General features: G+C 40.3%; 1 protein-coding gene across 6 annotated transcripts; it reads right to left on the reverse strand.

Annotated features, from left to right (window-relative positions):
• Nucleotides 1-1,484: 1,484 nt before the first annotated feature.
• ASRGL1 (asparaginase and isoaspartyl peptidase 1) lies at nucleotides 1,485-26,669 on the reverse strand. Of its 6 annotated transcripts, none has more exons than XM_075145316.1 (7): nucleotides 26,478-26,669; nucleotides 25,073-25,315; nucleotides 20,378-20,520; nucleotides 14,250-14,404; nucleotides 9,969-10,087; nucleotides 7,913-8,023; nucleotides 1,485-5,269 (listed from the first exon to the last, which is right to left on the reverse strand). In XM_075145316.1, the coding sequence occupies exons 2-7, from the start codon at nucleotides 25,257-25,259 to the stop codon at nucleotides 5,034-5,036; spliced, it is 951 nt and encodes a 316-aa protein (XP_075001417.1). In that variant the 5' UTR covers nucleotides 25,260-25,315; nucleotides 26,478-26,669; the 3' UTR covers nucleotides 1,485-5,033. The 6 variants fall into 6 exon arrangements, with proteins under 6 accessions (XP_075001417.1, XP_075001414.1, XP_075001416.1 ...); XM_075145313.1 differs by lacking the exon at nucleotides 26,478-26,669 and adding an exon at nucleotides 26,195-26,414; XM_075145315.1 differs by lacking the exon at nucleotides 26,478-26,669 and adding an exon at nucleotides 25,786-26,169.
• Nucleotides 26,670-27,636: the final 967 nt, after the last annotated feature.

The following is a 27,636-nucleotide window of genomic DNA, read 5'->3' on the forward strand; positions in this document are numbered from 1 at the left end:
TTATCTTCTATAATGTAGAAAAGGAGGGAAGTACTGGCTGTATCTCCCTTCCGTGCAGCAAATGAGTTCCATGTACAGAGGATGCAAGTACCTACATCCCAGCAAATTGTGCACTTTTCCAGCCCAAAAGAGAAGCAGTTTGTTAATTATTCTAGAAACTGCTTATGAGTGGACATTTGGAAATTGCTAAGAAAAAGCAAGTGCTAAAACAACAGGGTCTACATTTATTGGTATGTATATTTCACAGTCATTAGTACTTGCAGAAATGAGTGCAGCACCTCCAACAGCCCTGGGTTTTGTCTCCTATATTAGTCAGCCCTCGTGGTGCTGTTATAATACAGTTGATATCTCAGGCTGTGGCTGGCAGGTGGTAGCTATGCCCAGACCTACACAAGGTTTTGGGTACCATCGGAAAAAGCTGGAAAGGTTCACTATATTCAGCAAGGAGGCAGCAGGGAAAGCGGTGCACGGGGGTGATGCACTCACAGCAGCCTGGGTTGCTAAGCACGCAGCCTGCTATGCCGCTAAGCAGGCAGGACCAGGCAGAGCCATTAAGTCTGGAAGCAGCTGAGTATTTAATAAGCTGCATGCTACCATGCATTTACATAGCTTAAGTTGTAGCAAAGCCCCTAGCAGTAAAGGGTCAAAAGTGCAGGGCTTGAGGGCTGAAGCCCACGCAGACTGCACCGTAACCCACCCTGTCCTCAGCAGAAAGGACTTAGGGAGGAACCGCGAGAAAACGAGTCTCACTCCACCAAGAAGAATTTTAAAGACCAAAAGGCAGGAATGTTAAAAATAATTAAAGTTAAAGCACATGTGACCAGGTCTGGCAAAGCTCGTTCACACAGAGGCTGCAGGGTATCTACGTGCCCCCAATAAACCAACCGTAAGGAGTGCAGTGAAAGGAAAATGAGATTCCCCTACTTCATGGTTTACATGTCTAAAACAAAACAACTCTTTGCTCACCCTATCTGTGTGATCTTAAGATTCTTCTGTGTGAATCATTTGACACTTACTTATTTCCCAGTGTGCATATTTAACTATTTCCCTGGCATCGTCTTCACCCTGACACTGCTGGAGGCCAGAGTCCTGTCTCACGTGGTGGCTCTCAGCAGCAGGCTCGCTGTCCTCTCTCTTTTCTCTCCCTCGTCAGCAAAGGCTGACCTAATACTCACACAGCTACCGGCTTCGGACAGGCGAGCCCATGTCTGATTTCACTTCCTCTAGCATAATCATGGACTTCAGTGACTGTGCTTTTCATTTATACTGATGTAACCAAGATTGACATCTGTCCCACAGCAAATATTTATCAGAGCATATCAAAGGAAAAGCAGACCAGAAGAGAAACAAGCAAAACAGCGAGTGCCATTAAACTTTGCCAAGACAGATTTCAAAGTCAATGAAAACCACCCCAGAGACACAGAGCTAAAATGAAGGACAAAGTAGAACACTGAAAAAAATAAACACAAATTTCCAAACACTGATGTGCTACACAACAATTTTCAATTACTTATAACTGGAAAAGATTAAGAAGGAAAACCCGTGCAGAACTAACAATATATGAGCAAAGTCAACAATCACCTTTCTGCTGCTTTTGTTAACATCTTGGCTTTGATATGTTTGCCCATCGCGGCTACCTGCTCGGGTCAGGGACCCTTTCTACAGAGTAGTAAGAAAGCAACAGGACAACATCCACAACTGGCTTTCTAAAAGATATAAAATAACGGGATGCCACACTTTAATTAGATAATTAAAACTCTGTTGCTGCTTTGCTACATGCCCAGGACACTCAGTTGCTTGGCAACAGACCTTTAATTTTTCTTCCTTGATATCCAGGTCACAGCCATTTGGATGAGAGGCTCTGCTCCAGCAGCAGTGCAGGGCAGTGGCACGCAACTTCCCGTCCTGCTGTCAGTATCCCCCTGGAGTTCAGCACCTTTCAACTATATTTATAATTATAAAATCTGTTAAATGTTAAAGCCCTTATAAAGGGTAGTTTCTCAATATTCACAAAGGTCAGGGGACACGTAAGCATATTAAAAACTTAGGTAGCTCTGTGTAACTCCAGCAACTTCTCACATCAGCAGCAACAGTGTCTTGTCCTGTTCCAGCTAAAGAACATGACTGAAAGGGTAAAGAGAGAGAGAAGGAAAACAACTGTTTCATCCCCAGCTCTCCAGTTTCATCGGAAGTTAGGTCTACCCCATCCCTAACCTGTCATCCCACCTTCTTATGAGAAAAGGAAACGGTGTCCTAGAAGAGGTCTACCTGCTGTGGAAAATCGCATGTTTTTGAGGAGTGTTGACTCGGCCAGCTAGCTGGAAGAAAAGCACGTAGCCCTGACCGCTGGTACCAGTGCTTTGCCTGAGCTGCCATCATTTGAACTCCATACAGCCTCAGGATTATTAAATGCCATCAATCCAAGTGTCATCAATCCATATGCAAGGCACAGTTCCTCAGGGCCAGCCCTGCTTCAACTGGAAAGGCATAACAGCACATGCATGTTTCTGAAAACCAGATACTTTTTCACGAGACAGGAATATAGAGCACGCTACCAAGGAGCGGGTGCGACAGAACAAATCATACAGACCAGATGGTAGTCACACTGCTTAATGCACTGTTGGAAGGTGCCCAGCTAGTCTAGTGATGAGCGATATAAGAACCTATATAGGATAATGCTCTTTGTTAAGTGCCAGCAATTTATTACATTATATTCCTGAGAACAGCTGAGGTGAATTAACCACAGTAACCATTTACTATTCCTTCTGACAGCCCTGAGATCGTATCTGCACTGCTGCTGTGGTTGATGGTACCTTCTGGGCAGATGTGAACTTGTTCAAAGCTAACCAAAAGCCAACTGTCCAGGTTAGCATCGTGCCAAACTCTACCCAAAAAAACACCCAGCGGGTATATTAGCTTATGCTTGCTGCCACGCTAACCATCACTTGGGTTTTGCTCAACTTGGAGTGTGCCCAGAACAGGCCTGCATCCACTCAGAAAACATAACAAAAACAGAGCTTGACAAAGATGATACACTAGGTGTTGCAGTGGTAGGGGGTTAAATGCTCCGCCCTCCAGCTACTTCAAGCAAAGGAATGGTTACTAATCTGATAAAGCAGGTCTAAGACGTTTGTATTCTTCTTCTCTTGTGTACAGCCTACATCCATGCCTATGTATCACCATTTAGCTCTAAAAAGCATCCTTCAAGTTTGATTCTTTTTCATTAAAAAAATCCTTGAGCAATTTCATGAAAACAATGTTGCAAAGTAAAATTTGGCAGAACTTGTGGAGATTGTATTTTCTATTGCCTGTCCTGAATTTGATCTTACACTAGGGACAGGTGAGGTAAACAAAGCAGATCCTTGACCACAAAAATCTGGATTGCCTTGCTATTCTGGAAATGAAGCTAAGACAATACTGCTTTTTTTGCCCAGAGAACAGTCTGGCCCTGTAAGATTGGTATCTCATGTACAGAAGGGGAAATGAGTTAATTTTTACTTGGAAGAAGACCACTTCTCTCTATAGATGAGCACATCTTAAATACTGTTATTGTTTTATGAACTTCTGATGATCAGACAGTAGCCATTTTCTACATGATCTCCTGTGGAACGAAGTACTGCATGGTTGTGTTATGCATGAGCCATCTACTCTTGAACCATCGCTGTCCTCATCCAGTTATCTGCAACATCTAATAAACCATGGATCAAAGTAGAGACCAAGTTAGACAGCCTTGGCAACCTTACCATTCCGTATGAGCCAACTCAATAACTTGCCTTATTGTAGTTGGGACACAGGTATGAGTAGTTTCAAACTATGATTTAAGATTTTTGCTATGTTTATTTGGGTTATCCTGTAAAGGGAACATTCCACAGTATGATGGCATGCAATTATAACACACAAATCTGTCCACAGAGGAAACCTAGTCACCATCTAAAATCCCTAAAATTATTACACAGTTTTAACACAAAAAATTATGTAGTTAAGTCAGAAAACAGGAAAAAGAAATTTTGTTCTTTCTTTTAAACATACAAAATCTGAAGAGGTAATTCAGAACATCAATTCTTTTTAAAAAAGAAAACCTCTCCAGAAAACCTTTCAGATTTCACACAAGCAGCTTGTTAAGAGGCAGTTTTGTTTTAGTACAGCTTGCTTTTATCACTTGATTTTAGATAACTATTTTTCCAGTTAATCATCATCTCTGTCTCATGTTTAGACTTAAAAGGTGCCTATCACCTTTGTATTTGAGTAGTAAAGATTGCTGTTTTATTCATATTTATTGAAATCATGCCCTGCTTTATTACTACCCCAGATATTATCAATATTATCTTTCCTGTTAACTATCCACATATACTTCAAAATATTCTAGCCTACTTTGTTGTGGTCTCTGTTTTTTAATTGTAGGTCTGATGCCAATGAATGGAATAAAATAGGACTCCTCAGAAAGCATCACGTTTCCCATCTTGGGAGAAAAGTTATTTTCTTTACTTCATTATTATTTCCCCTGACAGTTACCTCAAGCCTGTGAAAATGACGTAGTCTTAACTCTTCACAGCTCTTTGGTGATACTTCACTGACAGCTAGCACTTTGTTATCATGGGATAACTGCTCAAACGACTCTGGAGAGTGACACAATTTTCAAAATTCAGTTTTTAGTTAATAGGTATTCATCTCTCAAATCACCCTGGCAGCAGTCTCTGAGAATGGGCGTGGAAAGGAGTTCCTCTACCACTGAAACTCAGGCTCCCTTTAATGTAGGATTAAGGCATGCTAACCAAGAAACCTAGTGACCATTCTCTTTCTTATCTAGAAAAAGGAGGATCTCCTGACTTTCCGAAGGTATTAATAAACACTATACATATATCCATGACCACTGAAGAACTATGACCAGATTTCATTTTGACTGTAAATGTAGCAATGCCTGTGAACCAATCAAAAGAGTACAAAAGATCTTTCAGAAAGATGAAATCAACTGTCATTGTCCTTCAGCAAAAATTGGAGATCTTCATTCTTCCTCAGCTGATGTTTCTTCATTCTCAGAATCCCTCACTTTCAGATGCAAGTGCTTCATCAACAGATTTTGTATGCCTCTCCCCAGCATAAATCCCATAATGCAGCTGGTCATCCTTTACAGTAGCCCAGGACATCTGCTTGGTGGAGAACCTTGCTGCCCACTCTCCTGAATTGTTAACAACAATGACACCGCCTAAGCCCCCAACTCGTGTCTTCATGTAGTCTAATGCACTGTCAGCAGCCATCTCTGGTGACATTCCTGAAAAGAAGAACAAGATAACTTCATGGTATCTGTCTTGAAATAAGTTTTAAAATTCCCTTCAAGTTTCACCCCTCCCCATGGAGCCAACCAAATCTAATTCCTCCTTCAACTAAATCGGCAAGAAATTTCCAGTGTAGCAAAGGAACTGTTTATAGGAAGGCTCTGGACAGTTGCTAATAGCTGCTATAGTATGGTGCTGCTACAAAGACAGGATTTAAATAGCTTCAGATTGTAATTCAGTTTCAGTGTTTGATATAGACTAACTCATCAACTCTATGTTCAAGACACAACATTTCTTATGCCATCATTTGAAGGGAAAAATGCCAATCTGCAAACTTTCCATTAAAGGTTTGTCACAAGCTAGGTCTAAAGCATTTACAATTTGAAAAAACAAAACACATTAAAACAACCAAAAATTTCAGTCATCATCTATGTTCCAAGTCCACTGGCCACAATGGAGCTCAAAGCACGTACTTCACATTGTCATGATTTATCAAAAGCAGACATCAGTGTTACTCTTCCTGAAACTTCTGAAAGTATCAGGCAAGATGAGGACTCAATGTACTAGACATCAGAGAAAGGACCAGCAAAGCAACTTTATCTTTTCATTACACTTATTCATATTAAGTTTGATTTATTTAGAAAATATTCCTGTTAATGTGTACATCATACAAACAAGCCTGTAATAGCTGCAGAATATTTGTTCACTACAGTTTGAATATATATTCAGGAATATGGTTGGCTCAGCCTTCTTGTTCTAAGATACATACCACCGGTAATGTTATGCAGCTTAGGTTGCAGAACAAAAACTGACCTTCATGCCTTCCCTGCAAATTTTGAGTTAAAACCAGACAAAACCAGCAGAGTCAGAATTATTCACAGCACTGGTGACTGACAGGATAAAGCTCCTTTCTCTGACGTTACGGGTGACACTGTGACTATTCAAGTCAGTGGCACTGACTTCAAAGGGTCAGTATTTCACTGTTTGATTTTTTCATCAAGACAACAGCTGCCACCATAAGACAGAGATTCCAACAGCTGTTAAGACTGGCAAAGCAATTCCCTCCTGAAATATGAAAGTAAATTTTGCAGCATTGGTCCAAAAGAAGATACTTACTATGTGATTTACTGAATAGCTGAACAGAATTATCAAAGAGCTCTATAGTTGTTCTTAAATATGCAACTTCAGTTGACTGTTCAAGGACTCAAAAAGTTATAACAACTTGAGGGTTTGTTTTCAGCACCTTCATGGAAATGTGGCGGGGGGGGGAGGTCTATTGCTGACGTATTTTCCTGGCAGCTGAGTTATACTTCTGGGCAGGATGAATGAAGGTAAAGCAAGCACGGGCAGGGTGAACAAGTGCAAACCAATTAAACATGCACACATGTGGGTTCATTTTCTTTTTTCGTTTTTCTTTTTTTAAAAAACTTTTTAATTTGAGCCTCATTTGCCTTTCATACTGATTTATCACAAGCCAGACAACTGCTATCAATGCATAGGTTTTGCAATGCAGTTAACTTCAAGCCAGAGAAGAAACTGGTTTACACAGTTTAGACTAAATAGAGCTTAGAAGGCCATTTGCAAATTGAATAGCTAGGCACATAATACAGAGAGTAAGAGGAGATCATAATGTGTTAGAGCTTTGGGAAATAATCTGTAGGATGTATTTTATGCTGAAACTATCACATTAGCCAAGAGATTTACAGAGAAACGCACCCATTATATGCAAACAGCTCTATAAAGCATACAAAAATATTCTCAGCTGTTACTTGTCTCTCTACTTACTGCTTCTCCAGTGAAAATGTAAATTGAAAGTTTTCCAACTACTTCCTCAAAGCAAGTAACACTGTACTGCCCAAAAGCTATGGCTTTCTAAAAATAATGGTGATATCTATATTAATCATTCTTCAACTGCATGCAATACAAGTATGTTGTCTGGCTATGTTTACAGGCTGTAATATAATCAAGGGTTTAGATGACAGACTAACTCATGAAGGTAAAGCTCCAAAGGGTCATCCCACAGTCAGATTATATTACAGTCACATAAGACACACTGTGTCAGCTGTTTCCCACATACCCACCCAGTCAGTTTGCTATATTTTCCAAAACAAAATGAAAATTTAAATCATAGTTAAAACGTCTTAAAAGCATTTCTGTTGCTATAATCAGAGATAAAAATAAAGACCTTTACAGTTTATTAGAAAGGTGATATCCTACGCTTTCTTATTTCAGCTCTGATTATCTCTCTCTAGCCCGGCCTCTACTGCTTCCTTAAATATATCTTGCTTTTACTTGTTTTCTATTTCTTTGTTCATAAAATTTTAATTTAAAATTGGGAAAAAATTATTAAAGAGAACTTCAGTTAAACAAAGTAAACAATAATGTCTTTCAATGTACATTGATCTAAAGCATGTTTAAACATCAAGCAGCACAGATATTTCTGTCCACTTAAGGCTATTTTAGCTTTATTAATACTTCAGTACTTTGTTTTGTTTTTAAAGAGAAGTGACCCATCCACATACCCCTGGGAGCAACTCTTCTGACAACTGTTCTAGGACAATAGTACATAAACTGAAACCTGTCATTACGCAGTGTTTCCTATCCTCATTATTTCAGCTTACAGGAAGTTTGGAATATACCTTGCTCCATGTGATAGAGGATCAGTCGGGCTAAGACCACTTTCATAATGCTCTCCCCATGTCCTGTGGTTGAAGTGGCACCAGAACGGTTATCAGCATAACCTCCACTTCCTTTTCAGAGGGAAAAAAATCAAGAAGGCAATATTCTGTAACACAATTTACAAGCTCTGCGTTGTTTAAAATAGGTACCGAACACTTCTTCCTAAAGGTCCAGCAGTTCTGTGCCTTTCTGGGAGCAAAGTGTCAGTAACAAACTTCTTTCTCATTCCTGCCTCAGTCTGAAAAGTAAAATATATGAAAGACATCAGCAACAGCTGGATGAAGTCCGTTTCCAAGTTGAGAGAGCTGGAAGACTAGTGATCTGCTTGTGGTAGAAGAAGCAGAAGCAGGCCAACACTTCACAGGGATGGGCAAAAATATTTTTCAGAACAGCAAGGGACGGTATATTGAGGATCAGCAAGATAGCGATGGGATGCAGAATGCCAGGTCACACAACATTACCAGTTAAGATATGAAGGAAGATCTTGTGAGGACATTGGTGAATTGACCAAAGTTTGAGGGGAACTTATCCGCAAGAGCAAAAGCAGGTAAGAGATTTGAAGAGCCTGGGCTCTAGTGAAGCATCACAAAGCTCCCCTGAAGAATCTTGCAAGTCCTTACCACAAGCAAAGTATTTCTTCTGCTGAATTCCCCCCGCCCCCCCCCTTTTTTTTCCCCTCTCATCCTTGTTTTGCTGGCACATTCCACACCCTGTTCTCCACCAAGCTTCCGCTTGCTCAACACCCATGTTTCTAGCACATCTCCTAAGAAAAATATTTCCCAGGAGCTGGGGAGGAACATACCATAGCATTATAAACAAGGTACTGGGGGAGGGGAAAGAGGCATAGAAGAGCAATGAAAGTTTCTTCCCTTCTGTACTTTCTTTATCAGATCAGATCCTTTCAATGGACCCCAATTTACACGTGGAAAACCACTGCCACAATCAGTCTGTCAAAGCCCCCTTTCAAAAGGCTCTAATATTTAAAAGGACAGCTAGCATTTCTGTATCCCATTCTGCAGGTGTCTAGTAAGAGCAAAAGCTGCAAGCAATACGCTCAACAGTGCCCCGTTTCATTTGTCCTTCACAGACCTACGTCCCATACTATAGCAGTCCTGAACATGATTTACATATGAGAAGGGTATTTGCAGTCAGAAGGCTGCAGTCAGAAATGACACTGAAAATCATAGTGAAAATGCAGAGGGTACCAAAATATTAGCAACTTAGGGTGCGAGAGAAAGTTAATATTAGTTTTATAATAATCATGTACTGCCAACGGCAGTGCTATTTGAGTTTGGAACATGTTTTACTAAAAATAATTATTTTCCAAATCGCAACTGTATGGTAGAACCCTGAAGCAACCAAATGGCAAGTCTGTCCCACGAGAGGAAGAAGTCTGGGGAAAGGATTTCAAGTGTCTCTTTATACTTGGATAAGAGATCTCTTAAAATATTTCCTTTATTCCACAATGCATCTATTAGGCTCTGAGGCAGTCTTATCAGGGCTCTCTAAGAACAGGAATTTACTCAAAGTTGCCAGTGATTTTACAGTTCTGGCTCACTGATATAATGAACAGTAATTACAATTACACCTACTTCCTTAAGTATCACGAAAACAGCATGTTAGTATGGAACAGGCTACATTTTTTGACTTAGCTGTAAGCATGGAGAGCTTTATCAGAATGAACAGAAAGGAATCACAGAAAAAAAAAAATGTTAGCATTCAGGAAAGGACAGAAAAAAGAAATTCCCATCCCCATTTTCCAGACAGAAAAGTGTTGGATGATGATAATGACAGCACTACACCCCTACTCCCATTCCTTACTTGCGATCTCCATGTTGTGTCAAGGAGCTTGAGCTTTGATACATTTGAATGTCAGACCTCCATTTCAGATGTACCAGTATTTATGTTTCATTTCACTAATGAAAAGGAGAATGTGTAATACTTTTTTTTTTCTTTTTTTCTTTCTTTAAATTAGGTACCTTCAAAAAATGAGAGGCAAGACCCCACACTCCATACCTATGCATGCTGTGTCACCAACACGGCCAATCAGTTTATTAGAGAGTCCTCCAGTGGATGTTGCACAAGCTACATTTCCTTCACTGTCTATAGCAACAGCACCGACTGTTCCAAGGTCTCTGCCAAGAAAAACAGTTCACAAAATTAGGTAGAATTAAAGCATACCTGCCAAAGCATGTTGCATTTATTTTCCAGGTAACTTTAAAACAGATTACTGCAAAAAAATTACTGCTTATCATAAAGCTATTTTTTATCATGCTTCTCATTACAAAAATAACAAGTAATATACAACAATTCTCATAGCTTTATATTTAATAGAGCAGAAAACACTCAATTTTTTTATCTCCCCCCCAACTTGTTTACCTTCATAGCATGGAAACTTCAACTTGTGGAGGAAAAAAAACGCAGAACAAAAGCACACAGGGCAGAAATATTTCTAGCCATCATAATTCTGGAGTACTTTTTTGGCTGTGACAAACCTGACACACAACTTTCCCCTAAATAGCAACTCAAAGACGCAAGAATTGTCTCCACTGTCTCAATGCGATGTTAACCGGAATTATTAATGACAATGCACATAAACGAGTGAATACAGAAAAGGACAGTAATGTTATGCATGCACTGAATCATTTCCTTCCTGTTCCTCCTCTTTCCTTTTCCTTATTCCCCTGAATGTTTGAATGCCACCAAAAAAAAAAAGTTATTTATGTGCTTTTCAACTAGTATTGTTCACAACGCATCATTAATACATGTTTTTGTCTTTGTACTCTGCAGCTACGCAATCTTGAGGTTTAAATCACTTGGCCAGTAGAATCTGTTGAAACCGCACATCAGCTTAAAAATCTTCATGCACTGAAGAAAATACAAGTCTCAACTATTGCTTTATTTCTTCAGCACAGAAAAGTCATGTATAATAGGCTGCTTAAAATATACATGTGTCTTCATACTCAGAGAAAAAAAGGGTATTGTAACTTACAGTAACAGTTGCTGCACTGAGAAGCAAGACATTACTGAGAAGCAACAGTGTTGAGAGTCCACGTATTCCAATCTTGACAATTAATGTAGGAATATAAAACAGTACCTGGCTAGGAGAGGTATACCAAAAAAATCTAAATCCCTCCACACAGGAAAAGGACTTGAAACAATCCTTCAAGGAACTGCCCAACAGGCGACTGGAACAGGAATACCTTTGGAAGTTACCTAGGCACTGGTGAAGGTCTCTCTATAGCCCCACAAAATCTAAGCTAATTAAGGCAGACAAAGTCTTTGTGTACCATGAAACCCACAGTTAATTTCTCAGAGAACCAACTTCCTGTTCCCTCCTGCTTATGTAAAATATGATACTGTCAGTCCCTACACTTCATTCACAGCAATTCAAAGTTGACTGATGAATCACAGGCCTTACAAACTACTCTGACATTTATGTAGAGAAGGACCTCATCTGATATGATGGTGCAGATGGGCTTCCCACCCATCCATCTGTTACAAATGATTTGCTGAAATGAATATTAGTAAATTCAGTACACGCTCATGTGGCACCCTTCAACCAACTAAAGTTAGATCCTCCTGAGAAATTAAGAAAGGTGCATCCAGATGTACATTTTCCTATGTATGTATTTACCTTAAGCAATTGTGAGAATAATGAAAGTACACAGATCACATACGCAGCAGCTGTTTTGGTACAAGAGCTCAACTGGCGATAAATAACAAAGTGAATGTGTCCGACATACCTTATCTGCAGTGGAACAAATAGACAACTACACTCTATTTCTTACTGTCCCTTTAAACTTTTTCATTGCTTCAGCGTCACAAGTTTTCTTTGTTCATTTTCAGAACAAAGGCAAAGAAGATATAAACAATATGTTACATAGCTAGTTGACTCAGAAACTTTACAAAGGCAGGCAAAACTGTCTAAGTAGAGATATCATATTACAATCATCTCTATTGTTACTGACAGTAGCAAGAACCTCAACAAGTACCTGTAGTATACCCGAGGATGCTATTAGTACTCATGATTTTGTTCAATCAAGAATTATTCCTATGTACTGCATATACTGTGATACACAACGGATCATTTGGATTTATTCATTCCCTTTTGTCTAAATCTTTCGTTAGCCAGTAGCCATGAAGTTACAAGTACTTATTCTATCCCCATTCAACTAACAACGCATCTGCTATTTCATCTCTTAGCCCTGCATCAGTACTAGGGTTTTCTGTCAATTGCTGTTAATTAATACCTCCTCAAGTTACTCTTGCAGTGTGATTCACAGCTGGGCTAGTAGCCCATCTACCACCTTATGGCTGGACTCAACTCCCTTTCTGTGGGGTTCTTAGGCAATCTCCAGCAATTCTTGACAAAGGTATGGTCAGAATCTTTGAAGTGAGAAACCGAAGATAAAACAAACCACACCTTATTCTCAGCAAAAGGTGTACAAGATGCCATGTTGTACGTACAATGAAATCATAAGCTTTTAGTATAAATGAATGCAGGTGTCTAACCAGCAGAAGGGAAAGGTCTCTCTTCTGGAGACACCAAACTTTGCTTGGAAAGCTGTGAATCCCCAAGGTTTCCAACACTGTTAGGACCAGAGGACTGAAAGCGAAGTACACAGCAACCTTCAAATTCCCAGTATGATCTGGTATTATGTTGCCTCTGACTAATACTACTTCACCTTCTGTCTGTTCACCTCGGGCAAGTTTCTGCATAATCACTGTGGACATAACAGGGAAAAAGAACATTCCACGTGTGATACAGGAACGAATGGGCTTGCATAAAAAAAGACCTGTTTTCAACTTTGTCTATTTGTGCTGATGTTTTGGGCACTGGTTATCAGAAAAAGAACAGCGTGGCTAAGACAAGAAAAAGTCTTGAGCCCTTCAGAAACACACAAGCCTTCTATTATCAGATATTCCAGAACAAGACAATGCTGAAATTGAAGATGCCTAACACTGTTACAAGAAAAAAAAATAATTAAGCAGTTACAAAGAATGAATGGAGATTCAGATGCCATGCCATTCCAACTTATATATTCAGGAGACCAAGTAGCAGTAGGGGTTACGCCATCCTCAAAATTCTTCGTAATGACTTATAATACCACACAGTCCTTGGATAGAGAACAGATCAAAAGAAAACTTCTGTTGGATACAAGCTGAACTACGACTGAGACCTTACGGTCAAGGAACAACTTAATTTTGTTTACAAGACCATATTTACACTTGCCTCATTAATTTCTTTTTCCTTCTAGCAATTTACTGAAAGTAACATACAGCTTGTAGTTTATAGCCTCATTTCATGGACTTTTAATTAACGTGCCCACAGAAGGAATTTCGTCCTTTTGATCTACAAATTCTTCAGCTCTGCTTCTCTCAGCAAACAGATGAATAGCATGCAATACAGCATTTATGTAATGTAATACAGAATTTTCCTGTGTCACAACCACTGACGAACAAATGGAAGCTCAAAACAATTTAGTATTCATGCATACCTCAGAGGCATAAAAAACATTTTTGACACCTGATGATTTTCCTTCCTTTCCCATCCACCTCACTTTCCTCTCTAATTTATACGAGACTTGCTTATTTTTCAAGTGACTTTCATTTTGGTGTTGTGCAATACCATCCAGTAGCATCTCTTTTCACACCCACCACTACACTGAACTTCTTGGTCAATTTTTTCATTCCTATCTACAATAACCAACAGCCACAATCAGCACTCAGAAGGAGTTACTGGTCAAAATCTGATGTCGTTTAACGACCTAATCCAGTTTAAAGACAAATCTGATCATCTACTTAACCAAGATCAGCTTTATTATTTTTTTTTTTCATAGACTTGTTTTAAAATGTGGACTGGAGATTTTTTAAAATCACACTTCCTCCATGGGAAAGAACTACACAAAATGATGCCTGCTGTTTGTTAAAGCTGCTTTATGCACTTCTATAACTGGTGATTTTAAGAGCAATAACAAGTTCTAACTTTGTCCTCCATTAATGCCACAAAACCTATGCTATGTCAAAGTGACCGACAATCTTCTTAAGCATCAACAAGTTTGTTCAAGTTTGTTCCAGTCACTTACACTTGAGCAAATTCATTGCAACCATGATTTTTCATTACTTTCACTGAGGACGTACTGTGAAGACTGTATCAAAACATTTAATACTCGGAACTGAAGTATTCTCAAGTCTGAATGCAGGCCTTCGAGCTTTGTTTTTATTTTTTTTAATTGATAGCACAAATTAAATTACCTGAATTTAAAAAGAAAAAATATTTTACAAAACCCCTACTTCTGAAACTCTTCAGGGTTCGAATCTGGCTCAAGGTTCTTCTTCCATCTCTCCCGGGATCTCTCGGTTATGAGTTTCTCCCCTGGAGTCTCAGGAATACCCATGGCCTGAGCAAAGAGGTGTGCACCACTGTCAGTCAGCAGCATGTGCTTCGTCTGCAGAAGACAGACAAGAGATTCATTGACAATTCTTGTTTTGCCTTGTACTGAGCAGTTTTGTGTAATCTCTCTTTATTTTTAGAGGTACCCACACAAAGAAAATTCCAAATTTTGTTTTATTTTTACACTTTCTAAATTTCTATGCCTACATCCTCTTCCACTAGCTGAAAAGAAAAAATTTTCAGCTCTCCAAAATACAGATACAAACTTTCATCATTAGAAAAGAACTGCATTCATCTATTTAATACTTATTATAATGGGAGAAGAAAAATTGGTAAACTTGCTCTTTTGTTAATTTGCATGCAACTTCTTTGTACTGTTTCCAGTCAATCACCAAATCACTACTTATCTAACTGTTTTGTCCAGTTAACTAAGAGCAAGCTTTTATGTCCATGCAGCAGCACAGCACGCAGGTACCAGCTGACATCCAAAAAGTAGAACCACGTGATGCTGGAGGCAGCAGGCCTGCTGAGCACAGAAGTGGCACATACTCAGCTCTCAGCCTGACAGAAGGACGCCAGAGGTTGGGTATTTCTGTGTCGAGCTGCATTCCGCAGGACACTTACAGTCTCAAAGGTTCAGACTTTTAAGATGTTGCAGACCATCAACTTCTGTTGATTTCTAAAGCAATGACAAGCAATCACTACCATGACCAACCCATAGCACTGCATTGTTTTAAAGGATTCCAGCTGAACCTCTTCCCAAACCATGGACACCGATCTCTGCTTAATTAATCTCTACCTATTACAGCTTCTGCACTAACCCCTTCAGATAGTTACAGAAGCGGGAAATGTGACTACACTTAGAAACATTCCATATGTGGTGGCCCTGACATCAAGCATTTTTGAAAATTTAAATGTCTTTTTATTGACAAATTAAGTCCTCAATTCCTGAGCGTATTGCTTTAGGGAACAAGAAAAAGCGTTTCAAGGAAGAAGTCTTCTGTACATGCGAAAGAGTGGACAACAGGCTTACATGCCGAGTGATGTTACCAGGCAATAAAAGACCTACCTGTTTCTAACAAAGCTAGTGTTCTCGACTTGAAAGCCAACTTCTTTGTGCAATACTGCCCCCCACTGCCACTAAACCACCAGAAGCACACGATCCAATAATTCAAATTGGTTTGGGTTTTTTTTTGGTGATTTTTGGGTTGGTGGTATTGGTTTGTTTTTTGGTTTTTTTTTGAGGGGGGGGTGGGGTGGCAATATATTGAACTTTTCTTTTTACTTTATCTGTATCAGAAAGCTGTGTCCTCCATCACTTGCTTTCTTCAGCAATTAAGACTCTATATCATCCTTTGAATAAGTTTAAAAAAAGGTAAAGTTTTATTGTAAAAAATGAAAGTTATTTCTTAAAACTTTTTCAAAGGGTTCCCTCTCCTATGCAGATTCTGATAACATACACACCTTCCTAAGCTGCACAAACAAGAAATACTTGCATATAGAGGAATAAGCTTCTGTGATAGGAGTTTTTGTTTTCTTTTTTTGTTTGTTTTGGGTTTTGGGTTTTTTTTCAGTCCTCACTGAAAAGAAGGTATCTGAAGGAGAATTTGATTTGGTTTTCTCTTCAATATATCTTGTCGATCAAAGGAGCTGGTAGAACATTGCCAAACAACCCAAAAGCATGTTTTTCTGTCTCATCTTTCTTATACATATTCTCATGAATACGTTTCCTAACTTTCTTAAGTGCCTAATGTTTCTGGGACACATTTATACAAAGTAATCCAAAAGGACAAAAAAAAAAAAAAAAAAAAAGGAGGGGGGTGGGAGGGGTCCAGAGATCTTACTAACAAAAAACAAATGTTGGCAAGTTTAGATAATTTCATGGGAAGCAGGGAAGGGAAAATCCCCCAAATTTCTGCAGCTGGCCTGAAATTCAGACCATCACTGTTCTTTATTTAACAATCCTGGCACTGCGCAGAGCACAGCAAAAATTTGCACCTTTGCCTTGAGAAGTCTATGTTCTAAGCTAAATTCTCCTTTGTCTAATGTAAAGGGCTGGGTGATATAGTAGGGGAAAACATATACACAGTTTATGTATACCATTGAATCAGTGCTCTAACGTTCACGAGATCCTCATCTAACAAAGTGTTGGAACTGAGAGGGATTACATGCCCCATTTAAAAAAAAAAAGCCATTTCAATGTATCATTCTATTTTTGTTCACTACAAACAGGAATAATTCAACAGGTTTTAACTGCTTTCTCAAGGATTTGTTGAATTAGTTAACGTACTAAAAGCCTTCCACCTCTAGAGGCTGCCGTGTTCAATAGCATAGCAAATCATGAATGGAAATTATTCTGGCATTCTCCTTTCTTCTACCCCATGAATTTGGACAAGTTTGAGCCCAGTGAGAATGTGACAGCACACAGGATAAATGTGCGCAACAACCATCTAGAAGAGCTACTCTGGCCGCCAGATGGAGCCCATATTGTTCCATAATAGTAATGGAAATACAGAAAATTACAAGCAAGTGAGGAGGATTTTTTTGGTGTGTGTGTTTGTTTTTGAGAGCTGCATGCTTCAAAATTCCTTAAGGCAGTGAGGCATGTCAAAACCACTGGGAAATAAGCATCCTAACATGCTTAGGACCCAAGGAAACTACAGTCTTTTTACCCATGGATCACAAAGTTAAAAATATTTTTAATTATGCACAGTAAAACAAAACAAAATACACTCTGAAAAGAACTACGAAATAGCCTTGGTATCCCAAAATTCTTGTCCAAGATGAACAGAAGAGTAACATCAGTTGGTATTCCCATTTACAATACCTGACGGAGAACCAGCAGAAACTCACCTCAAGATATATCAAGCAATTTAGGCCAACATTTACATTTGAACTTTGTCATCTACACAGAATTTTTTGCATCTGGGCAAAGAGTAATACACTTTACCACAAAATTCCATGCTTTTAGGGCTATACCATTATACTTGGTCCTGTACAGTTTAATTTTATGATTTCCTTTTGAATTTAGCCTCAACATTTTTGAGCACCAGAAGCACTACACAATGACAAAAAAGACTTTATAATAGATGAGAAAGACAAAGGAGACTTTTTTTTTTTTGGGGGGGTGGGGGTAGGGGTGTGTTTTGTTTTTTAAAAAACACTTTGGAAAGTTATGTTCTCAAAAAACAACAGTGTTGTTTTGACTTTATTCTTGTTGACTTAAATTGGGATTTTGTCATGCAGAAGAAAACAAAAAAAAATCAGCAATTCTGGAATGGGCATTCAATTCATCTGAACTGAACAATGGGCATTAAAAGAAGTTATCTACAGTAAAAAAAATTAAACACATTTCCCCCACCATGCTAGAAGACACCTCTCCCCCAACCCGCCATCTACATTCTCAAAGTTTGAAAAAATTTGGTCTTGTGAAGCTGTCTAACAGCTATACTTACTTATTTGTTCTAGCTAAATGACAGAATAAATTCCATGTGAAGGAACAAAAAGCTTATTCATCACAAGTTTTAACACTGTTTTCTAGTAGAAATACATTTTTAGAAGTATTTATATTAAATACTTGAGTGAAAAGTTCTGATTTTAGAAGCAGAACTATCCTCCAATTAAGGGCAAAAATAATTCCTATTTTCTTTGGAGGCTGTTGAGGACAAATTGCATTTCAATCATCTAGATCACCAAAGGAGGTTTTGTTTCCTCAAAAGTCACTTCAAAAGGTTAAAAAACCATAAATCCTCTTTGTTAATAAGTGGTTTTGCAAATATGAACCCTTTTCAACAACAGGGCAGCTGCCCTAGCAGGATGAAAAATGTAAACTCCAAAGATTGCACAAACTTTTTGCTCACTATCACAGTCTAGTAATGGTAAAACAGATGCACGTATCACACAAATTTCCTACTCTATTTTGAACCACACCAGTTGCATCATTTCTGAAAAATGACAGATGTCTGCTGTGGCAGATATTAGAGGGACTTCTTAGTGGAGTAAGGTGGGACCGATTTTATGTAGAAGGTCAAGTAATAATAATTTTTCTGCCCTGGTAAGTTTCATCGTCTTGGAAAATCTGTCACCGTCACATAGTGCTAATGTTATCTTCTAGCCAACGTTATTCAAGCTAGCCAATGTTATTCCAATCTACAAAAAGGGCATGGAGAACTATAGACCTGTTAGTCTAACCGCCTTTCCTGGAAAAGTTATGGAGAAGATTATACTGGGTAATACTGAAAGGCATTTAAAGAATAATGCAATCATCAGGCACAGTCAACATGGGTTCACAAAGGGAAAGTCCTGTTTAACCGATTTGATATCCTTCTATGATGAGGTCACCTGCCTAGTGGATGAAGGGAAGGCGGTGGATGTAGTTTTTCTGGATTTTAGTAAGGCTTTTGATACTGTCCCTCACAGCATCCTTCTGGACAAGTTGTCCAACTTGTGGGATGAGCAGGTTCACAGTACTCTGGGTGAAGAACTGGCTGAAGGGCAGAGCTCAAAGGGTTGTAAGTGAAGGGGGCTACATCTGGCTGGCAACCGGTCACCAGCAGTGTTCCTCAGGGTTCAATTCTAGAGCCAGTCCTGTTCAATGTATTTTTCAATTATCTGGATGCAGGAGTTGAATGCACCATTAGCAAGTTTGCTGATGATACCAAACTGGGAGGTGCTGTTGACTCTCTTGAGGGACAAGAGGCCTTGTAGAGGGATCTAGATAGATTGGAGCATTGGGCTATGATTAGTGGGATGAAATTTAACAAGTCCAAATGCCAGATTCTGCACATAGGACGGAGTAATGCAGGGCACAAGTATAAATTGGGAGAGGAGTGGCTGGACAGCAGCCCTGCAGAAAGGGAACTGGGGGCGCTGGTCAGCAGCAGGCTCAGTAGGAGTCACCAGTGTGTCCTGGCAGACAAGAGGGCAAACCGCAGCCTGGGGTGCATCAAAACACAGCATAGCCAGCCAGTCAAAAGAGGTGATTATCCCACTGTATTCAGCGTTGGTGTGGCCCCACCTTGAGTACGGTGTGCAGTTCTGGGCCCCACAATTTAAGAAGCATGTGAATGCATCCAGAGGAGGGCAACAAAGCTGGTGCTTTGGGTTTGTCTAGTTTGGAGAAAAGGAGGCTGAGGGGCGACCTCACTGCTCTCTACAGCTTCCTGATGAGGGGAAGTGGAGAGGGACCGTGCTGATCTCTTCTCCCTGGTATCCAGTGATAGGACACATGGGAGTGGTTTAAAGCCCCGTCAGGGGAGGTTTAGACTGGACATTAGGAAGCATTTCTTTACTGAGAGGGTGGTCAAATACTGGACCAGGCTTCCTAGAGAGATGGTCGATGTCCCAAGCCTGTCAGTGTTTAAGAAGCATTTAGACAATGCCCTTAATAACATGCTTTATCTTGGTCAGCCCTGAATTGCTCAGGCTGTTGGACTAGATAATTGTTGTAGGCCCCTTGCAACTGAAGTAGTCTATTCTGTTCTGCTGCTGGAAGACCACTACTTTGTACTAAGGCTACCATCTGATTAGGTCACAATGAAGAAGGCCACCTAGAACAACATAAGACTGCACTACATGGCCAAATATGTTATTGGGTCCTTTAATTCAGTTCCATGTCATTGCAAAGTCAACAGTAAATTATCCAACTTTAATTTGCAAGATCAAGCAGAAGACCCAGTGAAGCATAAAACCTCTTCAAAAAACAAGTGAACAAAAAAACCCTAAAATCTTGAACACCAGCTATGGAGCATCAGAAGATCGACACGTATAGATCAATTTCTCCTTGAGCTTCCAATTGCATGGCAGAACTTATGTTTCCTTAGAATGCTATTTTTAATAAATACCTCTCAAAAACCCTTAAAATAAAAGTTCTTCGTGGTCATGACCATAGTTTCCAAACACTACCATCCATTCTCCCTTCTTTCCTGCTTTAAAGCACTACACAAACATCAACATTGAGGTGTGTCAATATACCGGATGAAGTTCTAAGGGAAAAAATGTTTCCTATTCAAGTACATTTTTAGCATACCTTTTCCATGACAAGTCGAGCGAGTTTTACTGGGTTTGCTATACATTTAACTGCAGATACTGCTCCAGAGTCTAAATTTTTTCCATCCATGATAATAGCATCCATTTCTACTTCACCTTTTTCATTTAGAACAGATCCACAGCCTAAAGACACAAAAAAAAAAAAAATCAGAGAGGAAGGGAAAAAGAAAGTCATTAAGAGCTAACTATCAGGTGATTCATTTATTAGATCTCATCAAGCAAACTTTCTCTTTCCCAGTTTGTTGTCTGACTTACTGAAAGTATCCCCTGAATACAAACAGAACAGCAGAAACACTGCTGAGTATAACCACAAAATCCAACCATTAACAGAAGTCTCACAGGGTACAATGTCGACTTTAAAACTGAGTTTTATTTTTATAAGATGAAAAACACAATTCCAATCCCATCCAAAATGATATACTAGGTACAAAAGTTAAAACGACAATCAATCATGAACAGAATTCTTTATCCCCCAGATCACTTCAAGTACACATAAAACTATTTTACCTTTACAGTTCTTCCAAAGGAGGATACAACATAACTCAAGAAAATAGTGTAGTGTTCAATCTTATCAACAGATTAACATCACATAGCATTCCAAGAAACTGCCAAAATTGATGGAGCAGAATAAAAGTGTCCACTCACTAGTGTGACAAAAACTTGAAATAACCAGTTCCTCATTACCAAATAAAAACAGTAGATGAAGGAATTAAAAAAAAGAAAGTAATAAATGTTGGGTAGTTATTTTCTTCTATAATTATCGGTGCTATCACTAACCTAATTGAAAATTAATGAGATACAAAATGAGACAATGCAAATAGGTTTGTTGTTTTTTTTTTTTTTAATAATGCCAATAACTGGATCACAGGGGAATAATCAGTTGTAAGTCATCAAGTGCACAAGCCTTGCTAATAAGGATAGAGAAGACTAAACTAAAAAGAAGTAAAAAGAACCCTGAAACAAAACACGGCAGACTTACACAGTAGCTCAGGTAGAAAGACTTGAACATTGTACAGAGCTAAACCAGTCTTTTTTATTTCTGTTAAACCAACATTAAAGCAGGTCAGAAACCACTGTTAATAATTGTTGGCGTAAGAATTATATAGCAATGTACTTGAGACCTGAATATATGAAGTTAAATCCCCTGTTACAGGAGGCAACAAAATCCTGTTATCTTCCTCCTGTAATCTCCAAAACTCCCCCTGCCACACACAGAGATGCCTGAACTCTGCCCCCAAACAGTTATTTTTTGCCCCTCTCTGACTGCATAAGCTATTCCAGAGTTCAGTCCTGCATCATTCACAATGTGCTAATTTCTAGAATACACTGATCTGTGGAGACCTTATAGGTAATTCCCTTGTGCCACCCGTGTTAACATCATTCTTCCAGCTTCTCCTTCATGCTAGTGTAAGGAATAAGTCTTCTTTGTTTTCTTAGATAAGCCCTGCCATACTTTTTTAGCTTCCTTTGACAAGGTAGGCTCTCTAGCTCATGATCACCAAATTCCCGCTAGAACTAGGGTACCCCCTTCTCAAGGATCGGTGACCAGAACCATGGTTCCAGGGGAAGCTCTACCAGCCCCCTTCATCACTGCATTAATAGTATCCTGTGTCTACTGGACATCTCTCATGGGATACATCTTAGTATTTCCTAAAATTTCCTGAGCAGAACGCAGTTGCAGACAGATCCTGTAGTCAAAGGCAGCTTCCTACAAAAGCCTCCTTTTACAGTTGGTGAAGAGATAGAGGTGCCCTCTAAGAACAATTCATCCTACTTGCCTTAGAGAACTGTACAGCCAACCTTTCTCATTCCACTGACCACCATGAAAGCCTGTACACCATGGCAAGGCTAGATATTAAACTTCAGGTTATCCAAGGTAGGACGAATCCTTTCTTCTGTGGTTACAGACTGTCTTTTCACCTGCCTTCCAGTACAACAGGTAGGGACTACCTGCCCCTGAGGCCACAGTACCCACTGACAGCAGCACTGAAAAAAAAAAGTTTGACTCGCTTGTGAAGTCAAGGCAGGGAAGAAAACAGAGACAACAAAAGACAGAAAATCTAAGGAGACACAAATAACAAATGTGTCTGACATTAGCCAAATCACAGCAGGGGTACTGAGAGGAGTACTCCCAATTGCCTCTATCTGCAGATAGATCTGTCCTCTGTCCTGCAAAGGCTGAGGAGGACAGAGTGTGCAAGGATCACTATGACAGTTCTTATATCTGGAGTATTCACACCAAGCTAGGTAATACTGCTAGTCAAAGAGATCACAAGAGGGAAATATAACCAAGACCACTTCCTCATCACAAGCAGAACTCGATGACTTCATTATGCTGCACAAGTCACTCAAATGGTCATTTTAGACAACAGTATAGCTTCTGAGCCCCTCCACGAAGCCTACATCAAGATGCATCTACACAGCATGGCTAAACCCCATCAGGGACACAACTTGATCATTATGCCCATTCTTCCCAATCTTTATTGTTGTCTCTTAGCAATGTCTGTGTTTTCCTAGAAAATATTACAGTAAAACTGATTTTTCTTTTACAAAGATAAATACCACACGGTGAGTTTTAAACAGCCACTCCAATCAAGGCCCTCTTCACATAGCTTTCAGCTCATTTTTGCCAGCTACCGAGAGCAGCTGTATCTAATGGGTGTTAACACAATTAAATGTATCTGCAAGTGATTACCACACTACTTGCCATTTAGATCAGCATAGTTGAACTTGACTTGAGCCTTAAGCCCTTGTTCCAGTTTAAGCCAATTTTGCTAAAAATTGCTCATTTAATATACTATAAACAAGGTATAAATATTGTCAGAGCGAATTTAAATAAACACCTTTAGACAAAAAAAATAATTCAACATCTATTTAATTAAGGATAAATGTGACCTCAGACCATGGAAAAAGTGTGTCACAACCACATATTACACTTTGTATGTTAAGCAAAACGTTAAGTTGTAACGGTGTATCAGTCATTGGATATGGTAGAGTCTAAGGTCCTATCCTCAAATGGTATGATCATTTTTAGAGGAGAATACACTGCTCACAGGTGTCAGTTCAATGACGGCATGCTACGAGACAGCATGGCTCAGAAAAAGCAGTATTAGTGACAAGATCCCACATAAAGGTTAAAAAAGAAGCTTGTATGCAAAACACAGAATATTGCTAGTTATTGTGATCCTACTTAGGATAAGTGCCCAAATGCTTCAGACTGTTGTGTACAATTTAAATAAATAAGCCCAAACAGATCATTAGAAAGTAAGCTTTCATCACTGAGAGTCACACTGAGCTAAAATATATTTCCCAACTAAATAATTTTGATTTACAGAACCACCAAAACTAGTGTATAAGAAACCAAGAAAGTATGCAATTGCATATGTGGAACAATTAAAAAAAAAGAGGTGTAAACAATCTTTAAGCTTAAATTTATATTGAAGTTGCTTCCACACATAGTGTCAGGCAGAACATCACTGAAGAGATGTTTCTCAAGAATTAGGATTTTTTCCTGAAGTAGCTGGTGTTTTTAAAATAGTAAATCTAAATTCTCTCACTAGAGAGATATTTTGAGACATAACCCAGAAGCATAAAGAGAGCCAAAGGCCAAATAAATCCTGATCTACTGATGTAAGCAAAACAAAGTCCTAAAGGCTAGTGACTGATTTAGAGAACAGGTGAAGAAAAGTAGAAGTTAAATGAGAGAATGCCATCCTGATGTTAATTATATAACAGTACACACCACACCTCGAAGTCCACTTCATGATTTCAGCTTGAATCCTCTAAACATCAAGATGTTCAGCCCAAGTCAGTAACAAAACACTGAAAGTTTCATCTGAAGTAAAAGCTCTCCCTCACTCTCAATTACAAGGTGAGAAGGAGCAAATAATCTCCGCAAACTAAGTCTGCACATAACTAATAGCTACGTTATCTAAAACACTGAACACTGACAGGTCTTTCTTTCCATGTTCATTCCTGACATACCTTGGTGGGGGCAGGGAAATATTTTCACTGAAATTCATCAAAATAATAAATGTGAGGTCATACGAAGAGGACAAAAATATTCAACTATTGACATTAACATTAATTAACATTAATTGTTAGGAAATCCAGTTATGAACCCTTACCGTATAAATTCATGACTCATACCATTACTGCATTACTTCTGTAATATCATTTACAAAAGCACTAATTGCAATCATTAATAAAGAGAAAAACACCTACAATCCTCAAGAACAGTATTCCTCTGGCGACAGGGACAGGACAAGTGTTAAGGCTTAAACATTGCTGCAAGCTATGTTCAAGTGCCTTAAACACGAACGTTAACTAAACATATACTGCATTAAGGAGTCCATGTCTTAAAACAGAAGACACAGCAGTCACAGGAGGAGATACACGGAATAGCAATACTGCAGCACAAGAATGAAACAGCAGGTATGAAACACTGACAAATGAGAAAAAAGTAACTCACCTGCCTAAGTGTGCTCACAGGAAACTATGGTACATACCGTGCTATTTTATTATATGTAGAAATAAACTATTTTGTGACACCAGTATTTACTCCGCTGCAATGTGCATAATTCAAAGAAAACGCAAACCAGCATTTTAAGAAGCATCAGGGCAAAACACTTGAAATACATGATGATTCTAAACTCACTTAATTCTTGAAAATTACCTGCATTAAAATGAGGATCATCTTCCATTGATTGTACTGCCTCCTCAACTGCATCTAAGGCACTGCCTCCCTGTTTCAGGATACCATAACCTCGCAGTGCAGCTCTGACAACACCAGCACGACTTCCCTCTTCTCGTTCTTTAAAGATCCTGCCAGCTCCACCATGCACCACAATGACAGGCTTCATCCTGCCAAATTCCTCCCAAGGCTTTCAGCTGTGCACACAGGTTACCAGTAATTAGCCTATTTTGGAAAAAAGAGTCTTTAGCATGTACTCCCTTCTACATAGAGAAAGCCCTGCAGGTTAGTTAACAGACAGGGTCAGTTTGACTGCAACTGTTTTACCTTTCAGGAAGCTGAGTACTCAGACAAAGCAGCCCCTAATTCAAGTCTGGACTGGAGGAGGCCCCAAGCAACCTGCTTTGAAGGCCCCTTCCAGCCTACATTACTCTATGATCTTATGATTTAGCCTGAAGCCTGTCTGGTGATACTACAAGTTAGAAAGACAAAAAGCATCTGAGTGACTTTTGATCCTGCTAACTGCTCTCCACGTTAGATAGGTAGCCTCATTGTTTAAATACAATAATGTAACCAGCAATAAAGAAAAGCGCCTGACCCGAGTTAACAGCTTAACCAACTCTACTGCCTACACTTCAAACCTCTGACCTCTTGCAAAACTTTGTACTCCAGGGAGGAAAACAAGGCGTTCAAACCTTGTAGTCAACAGTTTGTTGTTACTGCTCGCGGCCTCCCGTGAGCAAAAAGAGCGTTGCTACACATCCTTGGTGATAGCATTCACGTTTTTGTTTCCAGAAAAGGCAAAGGAGAAGCAGCCTCATCTCCCACCGAAATCTAGGGCACCTCACAGAGGAAACTCTCCACATGAAAACAGTTTCTCAGGGCCACCTATTTTTGGAGGCTGTGAAGAACAAAATCCAACAGGCTTTCTCTCATCCTATACGCAGACGCTTTAGACAGAGTCTCCCCGTAGTCGTGGACTACTGACGGCCCGCTCCCTTGCACTCCCGCAGCCTCAGGAGCGGCACTGCTCTCGGGGCCGCGCCGGGCTGCCTGCCCGCCCGCCCGCCCGCTCCCGGTGCCCCCGCGCTCGATCAGCCTCACCCGCCCTCGGGAAGCTGGCGCCTGCAGCGCCCCGTCCCCACAGCAACCCGCGGCAGCCGAGCGCAGCGCCAACCGGCGCCCTGGACGCACTCCCGGCCGGGTGCCGGCGGCGGTACGGGGCGGGCCCGGCCGCCCAGCCGTAGGGGACGCGCACGGCAGCAGCGGGCGGGCAGCCCTTTGCCCGGCGGTGCCGCTGCAGGCAGCCGCCCTCAGCAGACATGGCGCCCCCCACCCGCGCTGAGGGATGCCCGCAGTTAAGATGGCGGCCTGCTGCATTTCTCACCCGGGCGTTCACACCCCACCGTGGCAGGGGGCCGGGCGCCGCTGGCTTAGGGCCGGCGAGAGCGGTCTGGCTCCGGGCTGCCGGACAGGGGGTGCCGTCGCATCGTCCTTTTCTCGGCTTCGTTTCCCCTTCCGCCGCAGGCAGGCGGGGAGCGAGTTCTCCGGCAACACGCTTCCGTGGCGGGGCCGGGGCAGTGCAGCTGCTGCCGCGCTGTGGAGGGCGATGGCTGCGATGTGACACCACCTCATCACCCACCACCGCTTGATTTCACCTCGAGTTAAATTAGAAAAATGGCACCTCTCCCCCACTTGTCCCGTGTGCCCGCCCTTCCCTTCTCCCCTGAGCAGGCCGGGTTAGTCCCGTTCCCAAAGATGGGGCCGCGGGGTGTACGTTGAAAGGGGCTGTCGGCCCCGCGGCGGCTGGGCCTGTGGGAGGCACCAGGCGTCCCAGTGCCGTGAGGTTGGCACAGACCAGGTGAGGGTAAGCGGTATGTGGCCACGCTGATCCCAAATAGACAGCAAAGGCAAGGAATAAGCGTACTATTTATTATTAATATTTTTGTCATTATCGGCTGCTGGTGGAACAAACGGTTGTTTGCTATAAAAAGAGCTACTAAAAAAAGTTCGTCCTGAAAAGGAAGAATATTTGTAAAAAAGAGTTAATTTAAAAAAAAAAATTCCAAAGTTCCTTGCCTTTGTAGTAAAAAATATAAACAAAAAGTTCTCAAAATTTATACGAACTCTACCTGGCAAGGAGCTGGCCTTCTTCCTTGACCATTCCTGCTTAGCTTACCACTGCTTTGCTGCCTTTCTCTCCATTTTGCTGGTATAGGCTAGGCTGTAGGGAGACCAGTGAATGCAGTCTGCTGTGGCCACGCAAGGAGTCAAGGTGACATGGCTGTGCAAAAGGACAAGGATTTATGGCAATCTGCAGTCACTCAATTTAAGATCTGGTTTGATCCTGAAGGTGGGTTTAAAATTAATTAGTGTGGTTTAATTAAAAGGAACTACTCTGGATGGTTTTTCATTGTCACTGATAGAATTAACAAAGAGCAATTTAAATTTTGTATGTGAATTGTTTGAGAGTACCCTTTGTTTTTATAGAATACTTATCTTGCTTTCAGAGTAGTGTCAAAATAGGAAACTGATACTAGTTAGAT

This window comes from Calonectris borealis, chromosome 3, assembly GCF_964195595.1.
Source record: "Calonectris borealis chromosome 3, bCalBor7.hap1.2, whole genome shotgun sequence".
NCBI lineage: Eukaryota > Metazoa > Chordata > Aves > Procellariiformes > Procellariidae > Calonectris > Calonectris borealis.

What these genes read in the sequence shown, in the direction of transcription:
- ASRGL1 (XM_075145316.1), bottom strand. Translation starts at nt 25,259, where the DNA reads ATGAAGCCTGTCATTGTGGTGCATGGTGGAGCTGGCAGGATCTTTAAA. An exon ending in TGATCCTCATTTTAATGCAG is followed by an intron (nt 20,521 to 25,072) that starts GTAATTTTCAAG and finishes TTGTGTCTTTAG; the next exon opens with GCTGTGGATCTGTTCTAAAT. An exon ending in AACCCTGAAGAGTTTCAGAA is followed by an intron (nt 10,088 to 14,249) that starts GTAGGGGTTTTG and finishes TTTTCTTGGCAG; the next exon opens with AGACCTTGGAACAGTCGGTG.